The sequence below is a fragment of the Ambystoma mexicanum genome, chromosome 13, assembly GCF_040938575.1.
Source record: "Ambystoma mexicanum isolate Mex_15411 chromosome 13, UKY_AmexF1_1, whole genome shotgun sequence".
NCBI lineage: Eukaryota > Metazoa > Chordata > Amphibia > Caudata > Ambystomatidae > Ambystoma > Ambystoma mexicanum.
In genome coordinates this window covers 613,360,977-613,384,854 of record NC_090938.1, presented here as the reverse complement: position 1 = coordinate 613,384,854, position 23,878 = coordinate 613,360,977, and the positions used below count along the sequence as shown (strand labels likewise).

Below are 23,878 nucleotides of genomic sequence, written 5' to 3'. Positions count from 1 at the left end.
CTAACTCAATGCAGCCATTTCAATGCAGGTCATCTCACTGCAAGCCTTTCCCAATGCAGCCGTTTCAATTAAATGTTTTCGCTGGGCAAGTTTATCTTAAGCTGTCTCGCATGATTTGATGTTTTATTTTGCCTTTTAGTTATACCCCGTGCCCCCTAGTTTATTGTAAAAAGGTTGGAAACCCATCGGTTACCCAGCTTTTTCTCTCTAATGACCTCTACCGCCCTTTTTAGTCACTCTTCATTATTATTTGTTTTATTTCTTCTCATGTTCGCCGTTTTATGTACTCCCTTCCTGAATATTATATACGCATTTACATATTACTCTTAATATTAAGATGTGTTCTTTTAATTTTAGTTTTTTTTAAAAATTTCAGTATATTTTCCTTTTAACCATATGTGTGCAGAGTGCTTAATTTGTTAGAAAATAAGTGCCAGGGTCCAAATGTTTTCTAGCACGCATGTGACACTGCGGGCAGGTATTTCCCCCTCCAGTGTAGAAACATTTGGGGTTAAACTACAGCTCGCGCCTGCTCCTTAGGGTTGATGGATGCTCCGACTATCATCACTTCATAATCAATGAGTCCGAGACAGTAAGTGCTGTGGTCAGAAATAAGTGACAGTGCTGAGCCCTGGCAAACACCTCCACAAATTAAGCACTTTGTGTGCATTTTAAATGAGACTACCTTGCCTTGACATGGGCTTCCTTTGATATTGATGAGCTGAACGGGGTGGATGCTGCATCCCAGCCTATTCCCTAGGGGTAGCAATAGCCGAGGAGTGAGTGGATTCATGTACGGGCTATATATATATATATATATATATATATATATATATATATATATATATATATATATATATATATATATATATATATATATATATATATATATATATATATATATATATATATATATATATATATATATATATATATATCTATCCTGTACGGCTACACGTCTATAGTAACATGTTGCATGAACACAGTCAATTGACTATTCCGTGGACACAGAAACATGACACGTGTATATGATGTAGACCGTAGATTTGTCTACGAACAGCACACCTTTGGAGGGTTTCCCCTTGTCAGGACCACATGTTGCTTTTAAAAACATTGCTCAGAACCTCCAGAGGAGGGGCAAGAGGTCCTCTATGGCTCCCCTAAACGTGTTCAGAGGTCCGATTGCAACCTGCAGCCATTGCTTTAAATCCCAACAGGATCATAAGGTCCATAAAATGAGTTCCTGGGCTGGGTTGTTACATCGTACACAGAGCGTTTTCCAATGGGGTGTTGCTATAGAACGCTTCCGTGAATTGGGCCCTTAGAACACAGAGCGGTGAAATTCGGAGCCAAAAACTACACAAAGAACCCATGGGGGCTACAGACGCCTCCCATGTGTCCGTGGGCGCTCACACTTTGAGGATTACATGTGATATCAAGAATCAGCCAGTTGTGATGTCATAAACAAACACTGCACTATAGCCATATAGTTTTCAAATCCCGTTTGGAGGTTTAGAATAGGACCTGCCAGCTCCAGCGTTATCACTAGGGAATGATAGCCCGGCTTGGATGCCAGTGGGCATTTGGTGAGCGTGACGCTGGCCTTGCTGTCCGGCTGGGTCACTGTGAAGAAGGGTGGCCAGATGCCCCTTAAGCAAAATAACACTCGGGGGCGCCCAAACGGCGGCGATGTCGTGTATGCACCCCCTAAACAGGAAAACGACAAAGTACCTGGCCACCAGACTCCAGCGCAGGGGGAAAGTAGCGCGCAAAGCTACCAGGCGCTCTCCCTGGATATCAACGCGAAAATCAATGGGGCAATCAAGCCTGCAATTGTCATCACAGCACCCAGAGCGGAGACGGAATGCCGAGGGGGCGATCGATGCTATTACACCCGGGCCCACCCGGATGGGAGGCCCGGGGCCGTAAGCTGGGAGGTGGGGGGTTTGTGCTAAGTCCGGTGGGGCAGTGCCTTTTGGCGCTGCCCCACTTAGCATGCACATGGTGGGGTCGGGCTGCTGGGTCCCTTTACAATGGGAACCCAGACAGCGCGTCTCCAAGACAGGAGGGTGAGGTGAGAGGGGCAGGTGACAACCGGCAGTCGCTGCCCCCTGTCACCTCGCCCTCCATACTTCAAAGGCCCCCCTTCCCATCCTGCGGATGCTGAGCGGGGGCCTTTTGAAGTTCAAAGAAGGGGCCGCCTTGCCCCCAGGCCGAATTTTGCCTTTATCTGGCGGGGGCAAGGTGGCCCTTCTCATGCTTCCTCCCCGTCAGCCACGAACAGCAGCAGGACGGCTGCAGGTCCGGGGAAAAGGATCGCCTTGCCTTCGCATTTCACGGATCTCGAACATCTAGAGCCCGGAGAGGTCGGCTCAGCAGTGAGCAGCTACAGACGGAGCTCGAGCACAACACAAGAAGTGAGCAGGCTTGCAGCAGCAGAGCCCCTGTAGCACCGCAAGCAGAGCGTCAGCCTCCGGCATACAAGGACATTGGTTCGAGCCCCAGAGAGAGCGCTAAAAATTAATTTTTGGCAGAACAAGTTTTAAATTTCTCTCCGGCTCTGGGCGGACACTGGAATCGAAAAAGGCAGGTCGCTGAGGTCTGCACGGCAGTGAAAGTCCGCACACGGAGCTCGCAGAGCCCAAAGAAGGCGGGTCCTCGAGCACAACACAAGGAGTGAGCTGGGCTGCAGCAGCAGAGCCTCCATAGCACGGCAAGGAGAGCATCAGTCTCAGGCGTACAAGGACACTGGTTCAAGCCCCGGAGAGGGCGCTAGAATTTATATTTTGCCAAACAATTTTTAAATTTCTCTCCGGCTCTGTGAGGACACTGGAATCGAAAAAGGCAGGTCGCTGAGGTCTGCACGGCAGTGAAAGTCCGCACACGGAGCTCGCAGAGCCCAAAGAAGGCGGGTCCTCGAGCACAACACAAGGAGTGAGCTGGGCTGCAGCAGCAGAGCCTCCATAGCACGGCAAGGAGAGCATCAGTCTCAGGCGTACAAGGACATTGGTTCAAGCCCCGGAGAGGGCGCTAGAATTTATATTTTGCCAAACAATTTTTAAATTTCTCTCCGGCTCTGTGAGGACACTGGAATCAAAGAAGGCAGGCTCCGAAGAGCTCGAGGAGGTCTGCACAGCAGTGAACGGCCGCACACGGAGCTAGCAGAGCCCAAAGAAGGCAGGTCCTCGAGCACAACACAATGAGTGAGCAGGCTTGCAGCAGCAGAGCCTCCATAGCACTGCAAGGAGAGCGTCAGTCTCAAGCTTACAAGGGCATTGGTTCGAGCCCCAGGAATTATATTTGGGCAAAAAAAAATTTTAATTTCTCTCCACAGAGGTCAGCCGGAATTCCCAGACGCACATATCTGCAGACCTGCACTAGAAGGAGACTGAGTCAGAGCCCCAGCATTTTACCTCGCCCGAGAACTACAATAAGGGGGGCAGAGGACCCTGACCCACACAGCAAGTTGGGAAACACTAGGACAACCCATTACCAACCAGCACGCAGAGACCCAAACAGGCAAGAGATGGCCAACGCCTTATCCCTGAAAGACACATTACTCCTGGAATGGGCCAAAGCAGCGGAAGCCGTTCATGGCATGGATGTGGTGCAGGAAAGAATGGCTGAGCTCGCATCCACCAGTCTTAATGAGGATGACGCAGATGCCCTGGAAGAGGAGGTCGATGGCGAGGAGGAGCCAGCAGAAAGGGAGCAGCCAGCTAGGAAGAAGCAGCGCCTTGACGTCCGCAGCATGCCTGCCTCTTCAGACACCCACCCAGGCACCAAAAGAAAAGCAAAATCAGGTACTGTGAAAAGCAATGATTTGGGGCCTATGCTTGAACAATTTTTAAAATGGCATAAGGGTGCGGGTGCTGGGAAAAAGAGGCACAGGGATGACTCGAGCAGCTCCAGCAGCTAGAGTGACAGCACAGACACAGAGTCGGAATCGGGGGGCGAGGAGGACCAGGGCCACCTCAAAGCATGGGTTGGCCCTAGCCATGATGTACCGTCTCCAACCCCTCATATGACTAAATATGGGAGGCGCACGGCCGGCAAAAGTGTAAATAGAAGCCTAAAGAAGACCTTTGCATGGCACATTGAGCGGAAAATTAAGAGAAAGATATGGAAAAAGCAATTTATTGACATTTTCTGCCTATTGGAATATGAAGAATTAGGTTTTGGCATTTCAAAAAGGGATAAGAAAGAGGAAGAAAAAGCGAGAGAAAAGAGGCCCACCCTGGAAAAGAATATTCAGAATTGGGAGGCCTCTTTTCAAATCCTGTCAACCATCCTCTTAAAAAAATTCCCAGAAGAGGGCACCGCATTGATTGCCTACCGCCATAGAATCCTAGAGATCCACAATACCTTTGGGCAGAAATCATGGCTGAACTATGACAGGGAGTTCAGGAAGGAGATGCAGAGATTCCCTGACCTAGGCTGGGAAGAGGAAGACCCCAAACTGTATATTTCCCATGCCTTAAAAGAAAACTCAGCTCAGTGTGCTCAGAATAATAAGGACCAAGAGCAGCAAAAGCAACAGAAGGGATAGAAACAGGCAGCATAACCAGCATAGGTCACAACAAGACAGTGCAAATGCCAACAAAAACAAACGCCCGTTTCGAAGACCGCCCCCAAGGGGGCAAAAAGTGGGGCAGAATTAGGGCAGTTTGGCAACCGCAGCACGGGGGGCAAAGGGAGCACCCCGGGGACCTGCCGGTATTGCAACAGAGGGTCATGCAACAAGGGCACTGAGTACAGATACAAGCACCAATACAGCACATGCAATGGTGACCACAGCAGCAACGACTGCACAAAAGCCTCTCCTTCCAGGCCCAGCCCAAAAGTCTCAGAGGGTAAAAACATGTATTAGTTATAAAATGGGGGCCTCACCAAAAAAATGGACCAACTAATAAAAATGTTAGAGAACTACCCTGACCCTGTAGCTAGATAATTCTTGGGTCAGGGCTTCAAGGATGGATTTCAGATCCCATTCAAGGGCCAGGGATCTCCCACTATACCCAAAAACCTAAAATCTGCCTCTTCCCTAGGCAACAGAATAAGAGAATAAATTGGTAAAGAGCCAATACTAGGGAGGATTGAGGGTCCCTTCCAACACCCTCCTTTCATTGAGTTTTTTATGCTTCCCCCTGGCCCTTGTGCCCAAGAAACAGCAGGGGGAGTTTAGGACGATCCACCATTTATCTCACTCACCTGGAAGCTCTTTCAATGTTGTCATCCTTGCCACTGAGGCTACTGTATCTTACAGCCGCGTGCAGGATGCGGTTGGCTTGGTAAAACTGTCAGGTAGACACGCTCTCATGGCGGAAGCCGACACTAAGTCAGCATTCAGGCTGCCGCCTGTGCACAAGAAGACCTACCAGTGGCTGTGTTTCCATTTTGACAACAAATTCTGTTTTGATAAACGCCCCCCCCCTCCCTCCCCCAATGGGCTGCGCCATCGCGTGTGCCTACTTTGAACAGTTCAGTTCTTTCCTACAAAGGGTACTCCAACAGGCCACGCCTAGAGCCAGAACGGTACACTATCTAGATGATTTCTTCTTCACTGGTCCAGCAGGGTCTCCCATATGCAGCGCATCCATTAAGTTATTCAGTGAAACCAGGCAGGCATTAGGGGTTCCACTGGCGCCTGAGAAGACGGTAGGACACACCACCACCCTGTCATTCTTAGGCATAGAGATTGACTCTTCCAAGAGGGAATGCTGCCTACCCATAAGACAAAATAGAGGACCTTCTAAAGACAATAAGGTTGATGACAGGCAGGGAATAGGCGACGCTACGGGAAATACAGTCCCTTGCTGTGAAGCTCAATTTTGCTACCAGAATCATGTTCCTATGCCGGATCTTTAACAGGAACGTGGAATTAAAAATGAGGGTGGGTTACTAAGCCACACCACCACATCAGATTGGGCAAAGACATAACACTAGACATGGCCATATAGGAATCATTTCTTAACAATTTTAATGGCCAGGTGATATGGCGCAAAACCATGAATGGAGCAGACAAAAGGTCCTTGTTCACAGATGCGGCTGGCAGCAAATGATTTGGGGTATGTTTTGGTAACAAGTGGTGCACTGAGCACTGGCCTCCCTGCTGGCAGAGGAGGGGCTGGTCCAGGAACATCACACTGCTAGAGATATTCCCCATAATGGATGGCACTCTATTTAAGGGGGGACTTGTTGGCCAGCACAGAACTGGTCACACGGTCAGACAACATGGCGGTTGTACACATGTTAAACAAGGGTGCTGCCTCCTGCCCTCTGGTGCTAAAAGTGTTGAGAGAAATGACAAAAAGTCACCCTGGAAAATAACATGGTAATAATTGGGCGGCACATTGCAGGCAAAGATAATAAGGCCGCTGACGCTCTGTCCCGTTTTTTCAGTTCTCCACTTGCAAGGCACTAAACCCACAGGCAGAAGCCAGGAGGACAGCAGTTCCAGAAGAGGTTTGGGCCACCATGGACACATCGAAGGCAACCCCCGCCAGCCAGCCGGTCACAGCTCTCCCATCTGGCAGCAGTTTCATATTACACTAGATTAGCGGTGGCACCCGACCCCACCCACGGCGCACTAACCAGATATGCTCTCAACGGTTGGTCCAAAATGGAAGGGGTCAAGACAGACACCAGGCGCCCCCTCAATTTTGCTAAATTACAAAATTCTGCTAGACACCCTCCCTGCAGTATGCAACAATGCCTACGAGAGCTCTCTATTTAGAGCTGCCTTCACACTCAACTACTCTGGGGCGTTCAGGATCAGCGAGATAGCCTTCAAAAACACAGGATCAGAGGTAGGGCTGTGAAACTGTGTAGGCCCAAAACTGACCAATTAGGAAAAGGGAGGATAATCAACCTGTACCGCATTGAGGAAACAGAATATTGCCCTATCTGCAGCACCAGGGCCTTCACGAACAAGCGCCCCAGCCGGGGGGGGGGGCAATTATTCACACACAAAATTGGGTCTGCCCTCAGTAGATTCCAGGTGAGGTCTGTCCTCAGGAAGACTATAATAGCTATAGGATGGAATCCTACTGAGTTTGGATCCCACTCCTTCAGGAAAGGAGCAGCCACTTCAGCCTGGATGGGGGGGTTGCAAGAGAAAGCCATAAAAGGGAGTGGGGGTTGGAATCGGGGGCTTACAAAAGATACATCAGGAAATACTTGATTTAATATTATCTGCCTCCCTCCCCCCCACTGATTATCTCCTCATCATCCACCCATTTCGGGGGCAATGACTTGCCTCAGCTGGGCAGGACGTTTTTTCTGGCTCAAATCGGCACCTCCCTCAGATCCCTGGCACGCATGCTAAGACTTCGAACAGAAGTGAAGAGGTCAGAAATCATCCCTCGCCAACAGTGGCATGAGGCAGAGTGCAGCAAAGCCATGGAGATTTCTAAGCGCAAACTGAACAAAGCCGTGGCCAATTTCTGCCTTTTTTATCAGGCCTCAAATTTATTAAACATGGGATCTCGGTACACAACCAGGCCATGTTCTGCAATGACAGGGTTCACCTGTCCATTGAAGGTATGGACATTTCACCAGGAATATTTTCTGGTCCCTGGCAGCCAGAGGCTGTACTTAATTCATAAGCTCTTATTTTGGGGGGACCTGGGAGACGCCGGTCAGCATCCCCTCAGGGTGGCGGCGGGGATCAGCCTCGAGCGGGCCCCTAATTGGGATTAGGGCCCCCCGCTCACCTGTTCCCTCTGTCCCCAAAATATAGTATTGTTATCCTTATGTGATGTTATGGCTGGTTTTTCTTTTGCACCATGGCTTGTACTAAAATAAAGCTTGTGGCCAAAGTTTTTTCCACCTCACATCATGGTCGTCAGTCTCCTCATTTCTGCAACTGACATTCCGTATTGCCTGTCTTGTCACACTTGTCATCCATCCGTGTCACCCGCATGCCACTCCCCAGCACAAAAACACTTCCAGGCTTATACACCCGGGCCCACCCGGATGGGAGGCCCGGGGCCGTAAGCTGGGAGGTGGGGGGTTTGTGCTAAGTCCGGTGGGGCAGTGCCTTTTGGCGCTGCCCCACTTAGCATGCACATGGTGGGGTCGGGCTGCTGGGTCCCTTTACAATGGGAACCCAGACAGCGCGTCTCCAAGACAGGAGGGTGAGGTGAGAGGGGCAGGTGACAACCGGCAGTCGCTGCCCCCTGTCACCTCGCCCTCCATACTTCAAAGGCCCCCCTTCCCATCCTGCGGATGCTGAGCGGGGGCCTTTTGAAGTTCAAAGAAGGGGCCGCCTTGCCCCCAGGCCGAATTTTGCCTTTATCTGGCGGGGGCAAGGTGGCCCTTCTCATGCTTCCTCCCCGTCAGCCACGAACAGCAGCAGGACGGCTGCAGGTCTAAAAAACCATCCCTCCCACCCTACAAATAACCGTAAGGAAAAGCTATAGCGAGGGCCAGGTAGAAAATGGAACACAATCATAGCATCAGGGGAGGCTAAAACGCCTCACTTCAAAAAATAATCATAAAAATTAAACTCCAAGAAGGGCCTTCTTAAAATACCGGGGGGTCTTTTTGTCTATTAGTTAATATTCCAGGAAAATACAGTTATAGAAGACCCAGGCGCTCAGAATCCACCAGAGAACATCAATACAGATGGGAGCCCTAGGGGTATAACAAAAGTGAAAAGGAGAGAGGAACTTGAGCAGAAACATGTACTAGTAAGCCTCAAGTATCCACCTCCATGCATGCAGAAGGGGGGGTCTCACCACAAGTGGATCAGGAGCAGGGTAAGTTCCTAGTAAGGCTCCGGAACCCACCCCCTCACAATTTTGTTTATGCAAGATAAGCGCACTGGGGTACGCAAGTGGATCGTGGGCGGGGGAAGTTCCCAGCTAAGCCCTTAGAACCCACCCCAGCAGCAAATTAGTACAACACAAGCACTGAAGGGGTCTCACAACACAAGTGGATCGGGAGCAAGGAACATTCTAGTAAGGCTCTCCTTTTGAACCCATTCCAGCTGTAAAAACAGGCAGCCTTAAGCGCTGAGGGGGTCTCACAACGCAAGTGGATCAGGAGCAGGGTAAAAACCTAGTAAGGCTCTTTGAACCCACCCCGGCTGTAAAAACAAGCAGCTTCAAGCGCTGAGGGGGTTTCATAATGCAAGTGGATCGGGAGCTGGGTAAAAACCCAGTAAGGCTCTTTGAACCCACCCCTGCTGTAAAAACAAGCAGCGCTAAGCGCTGAGGGGGTCTCACAAGGCAAGTGGATCGGGAGCAGGGTAAAAACCTAGTAAGGCTCTTTGAACCCACCCCGGCTGTAAAAACAAGCAGCTTCAAGTGCTGAGGGGGTTTCATAATGCAAGTGGATCGGGAGCTGGGTAAAAACCCAGTAAGGCTCTTTGAACCCACCCCTGCTGTTAAAAACAAGCAGCGCTAAGCGCTGAGGGGGTCTCACAAGGCAAGTGGATCGGGAGCAGGGTAAAAACCTAGTAAGGCTCTTTGAACCCACCCCGGCTGTAAAAACAAGCAGCTTTAAGCGCTGAGGGGTCTCACAATGCAAGTGGATTGGGAGCAGGGAAAAAACCCAGTAAGGCTCTTTAAACCCACCCCGGCTGTAAAAACAAGCAGCTTTAAGCGCTGAGGGGGTCTCACAATGCAAGTGGATTGGGAGCAGGGAAAAAACCCAGTAAGGCTCGTTAAACCCACCCCGGCTGTAAAACAAGCAGCCTAATGCGCAGAAGGGGTCTCGTAGCACAAGTGGATCTGGAGCAGGGAAGACCCTAGTAAGGCTCCTAGAACCCACCCCCGAGGAAACAACTAGCCCGCAAACGGAGCGTGGGGGCTTCAAAAACTCAAGTGGATCATGTGTGGAGAAAGTGCCAAATTCATCTCCAAAGAGTGGACCAAGAGGCTAAAACGCCTCCATCCGTGGAAAAGTACAAAACACATGACCAAAAAATCAAAATGGCTCCAAGAACACATCCCGCGGAGGATAAGGTGAATGGCTTCACAATGCGGGGTTTTGTTTTATCAAGAAATACGGATCAAGAGCCATAACTTCAGCGAAAATCACCCTGTGAGCAAGAGAGGGCGCAAGTGCTAAACCTGGTCAGGTTGGACATCAGTAAAAGGCACACAAGCGCACACCTACCCACCTCACTTGGAAAGGACAAGAGAAAGCAGGATGAACCTGCTCCAAAGACAAGCAATTATGAACATGTCACAGCTCACACGCTGTGGCCAAACAATTGTCACAAGCTTTCATATGAATGGCGGCGGGGATCAGCCTCGAGCGGGCCCCTAATTGGGATTAGGGCCCCCCGCTCACCTGTTCCCTCTGTCCCCAAAATATAGTATTGTTATCCTTATGTGATGTTATGGCTGGTTTTTCTTTTGCACCATGGCTTGTACTAAAATAAAGCTTGTGGCCAAAGTTTTTTCCACCTCACATCATGGTCGTCAGTCTCCTCATTTCTGCAACTGACATTCCGTATTGCCTGTCTTGTCACACTTGTCATCCATCCGTGTCACCCGCATGCCACTCCCCAGCACAAAAACACTTCCAGGCTTACAGTGGGGGGCCGCCAGAGAGAGAGAGAGAGGGGGAGGCGGGATGACAAGTGCTCAGTGGGCGAAGGCACCCGCCGCTGCGAACTGTCTGGAGCCTGATCGCGGGCTGAAAGCTTCATCAACTCAGAGGTCCATGTGGCCAGGATGCGCGCAATGAGTACCCAGTGAGGTGTGTAATGAAAGCGCCTATCGTCCAACCGCCTGCGAACAGCTCCGCTTGTCTGCGAACTGTGTGAGCGTGTGGTCAACGATAAAACCAATACCATGTCTTGGTGAACTCGAGTGGTTTCCTGGTAAGTAGTGGCACACGAGGCCATCTCACGTCCCATCCAAAAACAAGTTCAGGTCTGAGCAGCGACACATGACCAAACCACAGCTGAAAAGCGCCTGCCAGGTACGAGTCAGGAAAGAAACCCCTCTAACAACAGTCGACCCCCGCCCCCTACCAACAAACCTGTAACATAACGATTCATTTACAGCGTAAATTCGTGCCTGCTGCAAGCGATACACCCCCCAGGCCTGCCGGGCAGCTTGCATGCCCCCCCAATCCTTCCCCAGAGAGTTCACACCGAAACCAAACAGGAGCAGGGCGCCGGGGGTCTCCTCCCTTCTAGTGGGCACACTGATTATATAATCAACAGGGTCAGTGTGTTGTGCTCGTTGGTCCCTCTGAGCGTTGCCATATGGGGGCCAAACACGACTACTTTAAAAATCTAAGATAGCGCAGATCGCTTGATCCCGCAGCCTGGAGATGAAGCGCATTAAACACCTCCTGCCCCCTTCACGCGACACCCTGGAACCATAGCTATTGACCTATTCCTCGACTGTTAAATGTACATTTTCATATAGCGATTACAACGAAAACTTCAAACCTCTAAGCGCTTCGATTTTTGGCACAGAAAGGAATGGAGGGACTTGCAGAGGATCCCACGGCGATCTCGGGGTTCCACTACTAGACCAGCTCTCAAATCTAATTCAAGCCCCCCCCCCACCCCACGCACAATGAACCCTCTGCCAGAGCCGGCTATCACCGCACAGCCCTTGCTCGCCGCTAGAAGCATGCCAGGCTGAACGCCGGTGATAAAGGGGGCCATTGAGCAGCGGGCCACTGCTCCTATCTGACATTGCGAGTCTGGCAACCAGCACCCCGGATTTTGGGATTATCGTTATGGACAGAATTAAAGGCAAAGTAGCACACATTCACAGCACCAGGCGGTAAGTGTCCCTGCGCTTCTTAACGTCGTTGTGTATATGCCACGTATAGGAGCTGCCTTTCACATACCGACTTGTTGGAAAATAAGCAGCAAGAAACAAAGGCACCAGTGTTTGCGCAGAGAGGTGTGAAGTTCACTGAACACCACGTCACGGCCGAACACTCAGAAAGCCGGTCCACACACTACACACAGCGACCGGCAAAACGACCTACATACCCAAAGAGCAAGCATCCTTCTGCCCTGCGAGCAGGACGTGCCTCGAGGGGATTGAGTTCGAAGCACTGCGCTATGCAACGTTCAATGGTCGAGTGAAGGACGGTGGCGTCCACTTACCCAAAAGCATGTTCGTTCCCTGGCTCCCTCCGTTGCGCCCCTGCGCCTCCGACTCCCCTGATCTGCCCCTCGTAGACGCGGCTGTGTGGAATGAGGCAGCTCCCCCAGTCCGATCGGCAGCACCACTGTTCCCCGCTGCCAGCCGGTGCTCACGGAGCGCAATTCTGGGCTCAGGAGGTAAACATGCGCCGCCACGCTCACTGGCCCGTCCCCATCCCCGGCCCTTCCGCGCAGCCAATCAGAAGCGCTGCCGGGAAGGCAGACGCGAGTGCAACCTCCGCCAGCTGAGCCGGGCCACGGCAGAGAGATGCGGCGCTGCGAACAATCCGCGCCTCTTATTCCTCGGCTGATCGTCATGGACCTTTTCATGCTCCCGATCTCTGGGACTTGCAGTTCTACTTGCATCGCGGGGGACAGCCCCGCCCACACTATAGGCTGAGTAGTGTGGGTTCCCCTTCGCTCAGATCCCCTAACCCTGGTCCCCAACAGAAAAATGCAGTAATAAACAGACATAGATGCATGTTGGTGGAAAAAATTTAAGGCGGTAGGCTTATTTTATTTCTACAAATATTTGTACCAATTATATCATGGCAAATAATGAATGACACCACTCGCTTTTGGGCCCATCGTGTCCGGATGTGTAGATGCCCCTCCCACTTCTTGGCTGGTCTTATTTACCCGGGGCATCCGATCCTGGACACGTGCCGCCACACCTGAGTGGGTGAAGCCTCGGCCGCTCAGGTCCCCCCAAAAGAGCGTCCCTATTTGCAACCTCGTTCCGCTAATGCTCTAAAAATGTTATCCGTAAAAATTTGCATCCCTTTGTTGGACAAATGTATTCCATCCCGGTGGAACAGGTCGGGATTGTTCTGGGACAAACCATGCTTTATGAACTGTAGCACCATGCTTTTTCAGTATTTTTCTACAGCTTCGTTGAGCTTTTTCCTTGCAACTTCGATTGCATGCCTCCTGTGCGCGCCGTACCAAATTCTGCGTGTGATAATCTCTGACATAAAAATTTCGGTTTTCCACCAGCAATGTGCTAGCGCCCTTAGGGACTCGCACATGTTGCGCAGCAGTTCCCCTTTATTTGTTTTGGCTAGATCATTTCCGCCCAGGTGGATTACCAGGTACTCGGGTGGATCCCTGAAACCGATCAAATCCGACAACCGGTCGTGGATGTCCTCCCAATGCATCCCAGGAAGGCCCCACCAGGAAGTTATTGTTTTTTTAAAATGTAGACCCTCCCTGAAATCTTCGATCCACCTGCCTGCCCGGGAAACGAATGAATGGCCGACTATCCATGCCGACTTGAATGCGCTCGTATCTGCATGGGGGTGATAAGGAAGAAATCATATCAAATGTTCTCTTACATATCTTTTAAAGCATTGAGACCTCCATCCCCCTATCTTTTTCACTCCTTTCTCTCCCAAACCTCCTGCCCATGCTGATGTGGATGCCCTTATTCTAAAGGAATGAGTACCAAATTCGGCCGCCTCCCATCCCGCTGTGGCTATGGTTTTCTTTAGCACTGCCTGGAATTGGTATCTGCTGAGGGCCCTGCCGTCCCTATGGATTAGTAGTTGGCCCCCTACATTGGGCCGTACCTCGATGAATTCTTGTCTAATGCACCTGGGGCACTGCCCCCTACCTTAATGCAATTCAGCTCCATTGTTCTGCCTTTTCCCATTTGGTCTGTCTTTGATTTCCTAAGTAGAATAGACATGCCCTTGGACCCCACACAGATGTCCTCTCTTGCCAGGCCGTCCCCTACCACCGTGTTGCATGCTACTAGTTCCCCGATCCTGAAAGCCCCGTAATATGCTAGCGCAAATCCTGCCCTGAACAGCTTTGTCTCATAACTATCGCTGCACGTGTTTTCCAACAACTGCAAGAGTTTTATCATTTTGCCAAAATTAAGGGGTCTCCTCCCGTCCGGCTTCTTTCCTTCCAATTTTGCCCAGCCCTTCATTGCATATTTTATCCTAGGGCTGCAAGTTGGGTCTGCCACCCCTGTCACCTTTGCTCTGTATGCGACGGCGGCTAAATGAGCTGCCGCCCAGCTTTTTCTTTTCCCTTGCGCAAATGCTTTTTCCCGGAATGCACACATTTGGGGGATTGTGATCTCCCCCACATTTTGTAAGCCAGTTTCTTTTAACACATTATTTACATTCCTCTTGTATTGCTTACCGGTCTTGTATGTTATGGCGTTCCTGGCCAATCTTTCTATCACCTGGCCTTGTACCTCCTCTTCTGAGTCAACCTGGCAGCTGACCGTTTTTTCTCCATTGCTTCTAACGGGGCCCATGCCTTTCGTGGCGTGGTCGTCTTTATCCTTTTTGCGTCCGGCCGTAGCTCCCGAAATTTGTCCCACTGGAAACGAGACAAGGCGTCAGCGACCACATTTGCTTCCCCGGCGATATGCCTCGCCCTTAGTGCCACGTTATTATTCAGACACTCCAAAGTAATTGCCCTCATCAATTCCAATACCAGCGGGCATGATGCGCTCCCATTGTATACCACATGTACTACCGCCATATTGTCCGACCACACATTCAGTTCCTTGCTATTCAGCTCTGCCTCCCAAGCACATAGAGCTACCCAGATGGGGAGCAGCTCCAATAATGTGATATTACTCGTCCAGGCTGCCTCCCGCCATGCATTTGGCCACCCCTCTGCGCACCAGCTTGTACCCAGGATTGCTCCAAAACCAAAACCCCCGGCTGCGTCTGTAAACAGTACCCTATTTCTTTCCTCGTTTAGTGGTGAGCGCCATATTATTGCTCCGTTGAATGCTTTCAGGAATATACCCCATACTTCCAAATCTTTCTTGATACCTTCGCCAATTCTCACTCTGTGGTGACCCTCTTTTGCCCCTCTTGTTCGCTGTTCGATCCTTCTCTGAAATATCTTGCCTTGCGGTATAACCCGTCCAGCAAAGTTTAGTTTTCCTGCCAGTGATTGTAGCTCCTTAACCTTGGCTTTGTCTTTTCCCCTTAGGCTTTCAATTGTACTCAAAAGGTCTGTCACCCTTTCTTCCGGGATCCTGCACACTCCTATTTGTGAATCTATTTCTATACCCAGAAATTGTATTCTCTGAGTAGGGCCCATTGTCTTTTCTTTCGCCAGCGGAAAACCCCACTCCTCCATTAATGAAATGAATTTGTTTAAGGTTATCCTACATAGCTCGGAACCCTGCGGCCCCACAAACAAAAAATCGTCCAAGTAGTGGACCACTTGTGCCTCCTCTAGCTCTTTTGTGAGTGACCATTGTAAGAAAGAACTCACTTTCTCAAAATATGCACATGAGATAGCGCAACCCATTGGCAGGCATTTGTCAACATAATATTCACCCTCCCAGTGCATGCATAGCCACCTCTGGGATTCCCAGCTGACTGGTAATAAGCGAAAGGCTGATTTAATGTCTAACTTCGCCATCCATGCCCCTTTCCCTGCTTTCCTGACAATCTGCACTGCATCTTGAAAATCCGCATATGTCACTGATGCTGATTCTTGTGATATGCCATCGTTTACTGATGCCCCAGGGGGGTATGATAAGTGATGTATTAGCCTGTACTCGCCTGGTTCCTTTTTTGGGACCAGACCCAATGGTGAGCATATATATTCGTCAAATGGGGGGGCCCTGTATGGTCCCCCTATCCTTCCCAGTTCTACTTCTTTCCTGATCTTATGGCCCACCAACATTCTGTTTTCTAAGGCAGATTTCAGGTTTTTTGGGACATTCCGGGAACCCTGACCCTCAAAAGGTATTCTGAAGCCCTCCTGGAAGCCTCTCCTGATTGTCTTTGCGATTTCTGTGTCTGGGAACATCTGTAGCCACTTTTCCATTCTTTCAATTTTTACGGGTGTGGCCCCTTTTTCAATACTTTTTTCAGTTCCTTTTCTCCAGCGCCCTGTGTGTGCTAGATGATGTTCTGGTGCACTTTGCTGTACTATGCTCGCCCCTACAATTTTCACATCTGTGGCTAAACTTGCATTTCTTGCCCCAGCTGCATGGTACCCCGTTTTCAAAGTTTCTGCATAGTGCTGCCTCAGTCCTAGTCGGCCCATTGGCACTTCGCCCGCCCCCTTGCGCTGTTGGCATTATATTGTTCTGCAAACTTCTCTGTGTGTTGTATTGCCTACTCCGAAAGCTCTGCTCTCTTGATCTGTCATAGTTGTTCTCGTACCTTCTGTTCCCATATCTATAATCGTTTCTGGAATCGTACTGCCAATATTGCCTTCTTTGATAGCCCCCAGAACTGCTCTGTTCCCTAGTGTCCCATTTTTCTTTTAGCACATTAAATATGCATAGATTGAAATTCTCTTCTTCCCAACCTATGTCCGGGAAACAATCCATTTCCTTTCTAAATTCATGATCGTATTCTTTCCATGCATCCCCCCTAAATGCTTTGTAAACTTTTAACACCCTCTGTTGGTATGTTACTAGTGACAGCCCATCTTCTGGATATTTCTGCAGGATAATGGTCGACATAATTTGGAAGGCCGCTGTCCAATTATCGAAATTCCTAGCTACCGGTGCCCTCTTCAGTAATCCTTTCTCATCTTCTTTCATATCCTCTAGTGCTACATTCTGGCCTCTCTTCTGGTACGTCTAGCAATGAGAAGATATCTATAAATTCCTTCCTCCATATCTTCTCCTTCACTTTCTCATTAATGTACCAGGCCTGAGCCTTCATCGACCGTCCCTGTGCATCCTTCCCCACTGTTGCTCTGCCATATTTCGTCATTACTGTGGCAGGTTCTTGAACTGCTATGCTAGAGACCCCGGCCGGTGCCACCGGTTTGCTGGGGAGTGCCCCTTGCGGGGCGGCCCCTGATAGCCCCCCCTGTCCATTGCCCTGCGTGATGGGTACCCCATTGCCTGAGCCTGAGTCATCAGATCCCTGGCCACTCCCAGCCCCTTCTGCCCCAGACCTCTTCTGCTTATCCTTGCGTATTACCCCCTTCCATCTCACCCAAGCCTTTCATCTCACCCAAGCCTTTAGATGCTCTCTTTCTTCATCTTCGCTACTCTCCTCCTCGTCAGATGTAACTTCCGCCATTTGTTTGGCCCTGTGGTTTTTTCATTTTTTCTCTTTCCCCTCTTGAGCTCTGGGCGACTTACCCTGAACCGTTATGCATTCTTTTAACATTTTTACAATTTTTCCCCCCATATTATTATCAATTTTTTCTTTACCTTTTTTGTTGGTCTTCTTTTGTTTTTTCTTGGGTTCCACTGGCTGTTCCTGCGGCCCCTCCGCCACTTCTCTTGCCCGTTTCTGGCCTTGCGGTATTATAGCCTCATCTTCGCTGCCGCAGGACTCCTCTAATAGCAAAGGCGACATTGCCCTTGCCTTCTCCTCCTTCTGCATTAGCTCCAGCACCCATCGTGCTCCATATTCTTTTTCTGCTTTTTTTAGCCCATGTGCTAAATTCCTGCGCTCTTCTTGCCCTAGCTTCAGCCATTTCTTCCTGTGCTTTTACTCCGGGATCTTCCTCTCTATGTGGGATGAGTGTCAGTTTAGCAAGAATATCGTGCTCGAACCCCCAACCTCTCAGGTATAAGTCAGAACACTTACTGACTGTGGCACAAAGAATAATTATTTTTCAGAACACTTTCGGAATTTTGTAGTTGGAGGTTTGGCTTCTGCCGAAATATTACACTAAGTTAGAAAAAAGTTGCAACGAAAAAATGACACACCTAGCATGGGACCAGAACTCGGGTCTCCTGTACTGCTAGCTCGCAGACTTTTTGTCTGCGCCACCGGACTCTTATTGCCTGCACCCCTGATGCCGGGGCTTGATTTCCTGCACACGCGTCAGGGAAAGTTGACCGACGCTGCGCCTGACTTCCTCCCCTCTGGCGCCTGACTTCCTGCAGATGCGGGATTAGGAAACCATAATTATTTTTCACAACACTTTCAGCATTTTGAAGTTAGAGTTTTGGCTCGAACCCCCAACCTCTCAAGTACAAGTCAGAACACTTACTGACTGTGCCGCGGTGACCGGCTTAAATCAATGTCCCTGGCGTCCAAAGGAAACACACGCATCCGTTGCGCCACGGTATGTGCTCGCAGCGAGCACAGGCACCTGAGCACTGAATGACGACTGGGCGCCACTCCGACCGATTTCCGAGCACAGGCCCCTGAGCACTGCTTATTATTATCCACAGTGCGTGATATTTATTTGTTGGACCCGGACTCACAGCAGGGCTCTGGTCCCGACTTCACTCCTCTGCCGTGGCTCCTCTTCCCGACGATACCTTCACGACGCGGCTCCGGCGTCGCGCTGCTGCCCGCTTCTGGTCTTTTCCGACTTCACTCCTCTGCCGTGGCTCCTCTTCCCGATGATACCTTCACGACGCGGCTCCGGCGTCGCGCTGCTGCCCGCTTCTGGTCTTCTTCTCGACCGGCGCAAACTCCCGCTTCCAATCTTCACAGAGTTCACTGCAGTGGGGGAGAAACAATGAAGACAACGGAATCCCGAAAAGCCCGTAGAGGCAAAATGACAAAACGTTCTTCTCTCCCCCTGATCCAGGTGTTGGGAGCCTACCCGTGCTAGGTGAGCTCCTTGCCTGAATGTGGTTCTCCTTCCTTCTCTGGGGTTTTTATACCCCTTTAGCCCATTGTTACTAGCTGGGTGGGGGGGCAAGACTTCCTCCTGACCCCATGCTGCTAATTCTCGCACCTTACCTCTACGAGCCTGGTTGCCTGGGCTACGCTGCGGGTGGGGGCGCCGACTGGCTGCCCCTCCCTTTATTGTTCGCGCCATTCTGGTTCCCCCACCCTTCGCCTATCCCCCCAGGCCCTCCATCGTGCCGCTCTTCGTGCTGCACGGGGCCTGGGGCACAAGCACCAGAATGCAATGCAGAACCACGGGCCAAGGGAGGCACGCATACCGTCAACCTCGAATCACTGCACACCAACACCCTTAAGATTAAGTACCGAGTTAAATCCGTGGTCCATAGTAAATGGCTTTCATCCAATAGCCTAGGGTGCTGTAGAAACGGTCTCACCCTCTCCTGGCGGAGTACATTACATTACAATCTCACCCTCCCCAGGGTTACATACATGGTCTCAGCCCTTCGCAGAGAACGTCACATAAATGGCCTCGTCTTCATCACAGGGGGGCTATATAACGGGTCTCGCGACGCCCACGTGTAGAGAGCCCAATATAATTGGGTCCATGTAATAATGTCCCCGCAAAAAAGTCCCCCGACAAAAAAACTTGCAGTTTTTTACGGAGCCATGATAACATTGAACACGCGGGGGACAAACTTGCAACCCCCATAAAAAAAATATGGGAGCAGGGGACATCCCCGGAACCCGTCCCCATTCATAAGGTCACCATATGTAATGTCGCCAATGGCTTTTCCCGGCAACATTATGTATGGGGACATTATTACCTGATACCATATAAATTGTTCCATCTACCTCGCCATTAGCCCTTTAGAAAGGGTCCCATCGCCTCGCAGAGGGAGCTATGCGCATGGTCTCATAGATGGAGCTGTGGTCTCATAGATGGAGCTGTGTAAAGGGCCTCACCTCCCTCGCAGAGGGGGCTATGTTCGTGGTCTCATAGATGGAGCTGTGCCAAGCGCCTCACCTCCCTCGTAGAGGGGGCTATGCTCAAGGTCTCATAGATGGAGATGTAGAACACTCCTCAATTAACTCGCAGAAGGGGCTATGCTCATGGTCTCATACTCGTAGATGGAGCTGTGTAAAGCGCCTCAATTCCCTCGCAGAGGGGGCTATGCTCAAGGTCTCATAGATGGAGCTTTGCAAAGCACCTCACATCCCTCGCAGAAGGGGCTATGCTCATGGACTCATAGATGGAGCTGTATAAAGGGCCTCACCTCCCTCGCAGAGGATGCTATGTTCATGCTCTCATAGATGGAGCTGTATAAACTCTCGCAGAGGGGGCTCTGTTCATGGTCTCATAGTTGGAGCCGTATAATGTGCCCCATCTCCCATCTCCCAGATTTGCTATATTCATGGTCTCATGCCACAGGTAGATGGTGCTGTATAAATGGCCTAATAAGACACACCGCCAGAGAAAAAGTCCTTCCTCCAGAGTGCCATCAGGTTAGAACATAGGCCCCTACGATAGGATGGATGAAAACCAGAGGCCTATAGGATAATCGCAGTATCCAGGATGGGCAGCCCGGTTTGGGGAGAACCCAAGTACCGCTCCAGATTTCAATGGAGCACTTTGCCTTCTCTGAGCAAGGCATAACCAGTATGGAATGACTCCAAACAGTGCATGAGTGCTCTCCAATCTTGTGGAAATGACCCACACCTTGTATTTAGGTTTGATTTAGAACCACTGAGTGAGCAAAAATATTGATCTAGAGCTAATAGAATGAGGGAATGTATCTGATTTTGAGCTACTGTTATCAGTAGATGGTATGTTGGGCTTTGGGCCGTGATATTGGTATTCGTCTGCCCAGGTATATACCTCGTTGTTTAGGTAATCATAGGTGTCACGTTTACATTTTATAACTTTTCGGGCTTCTAGGTCTTGTTGATAGCTCTCTAATTTGGTATTGATATCTGTGAGAATCTCCGCAAATGTTTCAGAATTGGTAATTTCTGTAATGTCTCTGGACAAGACTTCAATTTCTTTTTCAAGTTGTTCTATGTTCCCTGATAGTTCTCTAATTGTCAATAATATAAGATCTAGAGAGCATTTATTTAATATCTGTTCCCACTTATCGACAAAGTCTTTGCTTTCTTTCCAGAGTGTAGGACGAAGGGGCACATTGTTTGATAATAAATTCTGTTAACAATGCTTTACTTGAACTTTGCTGGACATAATGCCATCACACTGATGCAATCTCCAATTCATTATATTTGGGGCAAATATTTTTTTACCATGTCTCGTACAACTCATTCAATTGAATAGCAATTCCTGTTGACTATATGCAATACAATAAATCCGCATGTGGATTACTGATATATTGGTACGATAGCAATAGGAAATACTGGCCCTGATGAAGGACGATTAGGTCTGAAATGCATAGGCCCCTTTTCTGATGCATCTGCAACCATTGGTTACTAATCACTAAATACTAGTTGAAAGAATAAATTAAGATTCTAATATACAAGCAGCATTATTTGTACTGATTGTTTATTGAACGCAACATTGGATAACCACACCACATGAATGGCTAAGCTCTCGTTTCTGTTCACATTTGTAGTGCCATTTCACAGAGGCACCTCTCCAGTGGGTTTGCACCCCATGAAGATTAAGATATCGGAACTGGAAGAAATACAAACTTGAAGTTTAGATTGTGCACACTCACCTCTTTTCAGCATCTCTCTGCACTTACCCCAGTCTCAACCGACCAGGTGCACTTAATCCTCCCCTCTCTGTGACCCTCTGTTCACTTGCACGATCTGTACGTACCTCGCCTGAAGATCGTCCGTCTGTTTCTCCCCTGTCTTCTCCCCTAATTGTACTGTTAAAATTGCAGAATTGCCGTCAGGCCTATTTGTTATATCCCATACTGTTAAATGTATTTTATGCACTTACTCTACTGTGCAGACTATTATCATCTCAGATTTTCAAGGGCTCTGAGCGACTGTTTTTTCCCCTGTGTTCCCACCCTCCCTGAGCGCTTTGAAACACTTACATGTGTATAGGCGCTATATAAATAAACAATACAATACAATACAACAAGTGTGTGAATGCTTCAAATGTCTGCCCACTTTTCTTTCTGAGCTCTCTGAAGCTCTTGAGATACTGTTCTGGGGTTTTACAGAACTTCCTGAGGAGGGCTGCCTTCATGCTCTCATAAATGGTCCTTTCCTCAGGAGTCAACTGAAGAATTGCATCAGTCCCTGGTGTCGGTAAGAGACTCATCAGAGCTGCACTCCACAATACCTCATCCACCTTCTGTAGCTGAAAAGCCAGCTCAAGTGCTTCAAATCAGTCAAAAAAATCCCCCCCTTCACAAGTCTGTGCTAAGTCTTTGGGGATGTGTCACTGGGGCTTATCCAGACACTCTGGTTTGAGCCACTACTGCTGCCTTCGCTAAAGGTGGATCTGTTGACCTCCTTCTTCTCTTCAAGCACTAGATTGCGTAGCTCTATGGTGACCTTGTCCTGCTGTTTCTGTTCCTCTACCGCTAGTCTCCTCTCCTCCAGCAGGCGCTCTCTGGCCGCAACCTCATTAACAACTGGAACAATTACTGGGCCACTTAGAGATTGTGCTGAGGCCTGGGACCTGCAGGATGCCGCACTACTCCCTCTCCTCACTGACACTCTCGAGTGTTGATAAACCACTCTTGCCCCTGGCAGGATGATTGGAGAGAAACACTGCCCATAAAGTCGTCGTCGTCCTTTTCCCCCTCCGGAAGGTCTTGTCCGTTCGGTTACACAGGGCCAAGCCCGTCCCATGGGGTCTTCTCCCCAACCGCCGTCGCTTCTACCCAAGCTTGGAGGCTGGTCAGCAACTCAGGTTTGTTAACCTTTTTTTAAAAAAATTTCTTTATTGGTTTTAACAATATAACAAACATAATCGTCATCGTTTGTGATATTTAACGCAAATCAACAGGATTACGCATTCCCACCCTCCCCCAACTCAAGACCACTGTCAACATTATTGTCCATTCATATTGGACCGGATTGATGGCTAGGACAGTCCGAACCATCCGAGGTATCGACCATAGTGTTAGGATGAAGTAATGGCACTGTTAACGCCACCCAGCGATGCAGCTCCCCACTGGAGTCCAGCCTCTGTTCGAAGTGCTGTGGGAAGTCCCCTCTTTTGACATAAGATGTGCAGGAAATCATTGGTCATGCCTTTTACAGTCTCCATGACTGTTACTGATAACTAGCAGTGACTAAACATTGCCTGCAACAGTACTTTTATCGTTGGGTGACTAAGCTGTGCGCAATGCTCCAACTGATCCGACCGCTTTCCACCAATGTGACGAAACAACGTCCGGAGCACCAGTGGTCTAGGGATAAATATCAGTTTCTAAACCATCAATTAGCCCCACAACTCTAGTACACCAGAAGGGATCCGAACAGACTGGCAACACAAGTAAATTATAAACCTCTTTGTCCAATTTTGCTAATGTGGATGGAATGGCAGGTTTATCTCCACAAGGTGGTGGATCATTGGTTAGTTGCAACACAGCCAAAATACAATTATTACCCAATGATAAATGGGACTGTCCAGTCAAGGTTCTATAAAAATATCGACTTTATTATCATCACAACAGACAGTTCTAGCACACTACAAAATACAACCCATCCTGTAAAGGAACACAGAGGACAGACAGTTTCACAAAGGAAAGGGATGCACTCTGGATACTGAAAGAAGGATAGTCGGTAAAGCAATCAGTCTTAACTGTTCAAGGTTATTTGGTTTCGGTATCAAGGCAGCAAGGGGTATTAAATGTCAGTAGGGGCTTCCGGGGAAGGACTAAGGGGACAGAACCACAGTGTACCTGGTGCTTGAGATGATCGTAATGCTCGACTGTGTCAAGTCGGTTCCAGGACACTTTGCACCTCCTGCGACAGAGTTCAAGATGGGAGACAGCTGTGGGTATGAGGCGGTAGGCAGTTCGGCAAGCGAGGCTGGACGGGCGGCTGCAGGTTGGCCTACATGGTCGGCTCAGTGCCAAGAATTGTTGGATCTGTGCTGGTTGACGGATCTGGAATGCAGAACGGCTTTAGTGACTGAAGCATGGCAACAGTCAGTGGAGCAGCCGTTCACTGTTTGAGGGCTCGACTGCCTCGAAAATGTCCTTAAAAGATGGAATCTGGTTGATGC

At 49.5% G+C, this 23,878-nt stretch overlaps 1 protein-coding gene across 3 annotated transcripts in view; it reads right to left on the bottom strand.

Annotated features, from left to right (window-relative positions):
- Positions 1 to 23,878, bottom strand: part of LOC138521553 (zinc finger protein 385C-like) — a 1,557,348-nt gene that overhangs the window by 485,181 nt on the left and 1,048,289 nt on the right. For 2 of the 3 annotated variants that reach the window (XM_069634487.1, XM_069634483.1), the window contains exon 1: positions 12,092 to 12,441. The exons of the other annotated variant lie outside the window; for it this stretch is intronic. In XM_069634487.1, the coding sequence (XP_069490588.1) occupies positions 12,092 to 12,101 (10 nt within the window). In that variant the 5' untranslated portion in view covers positions 12,102 to 12,441. Of the gene's footprint in view, positions 1 to 12,091; positions 12,442 to 23,878 lie in introns of those variants that run through there. 3 annotated transcript variants of the gene reach the window in all.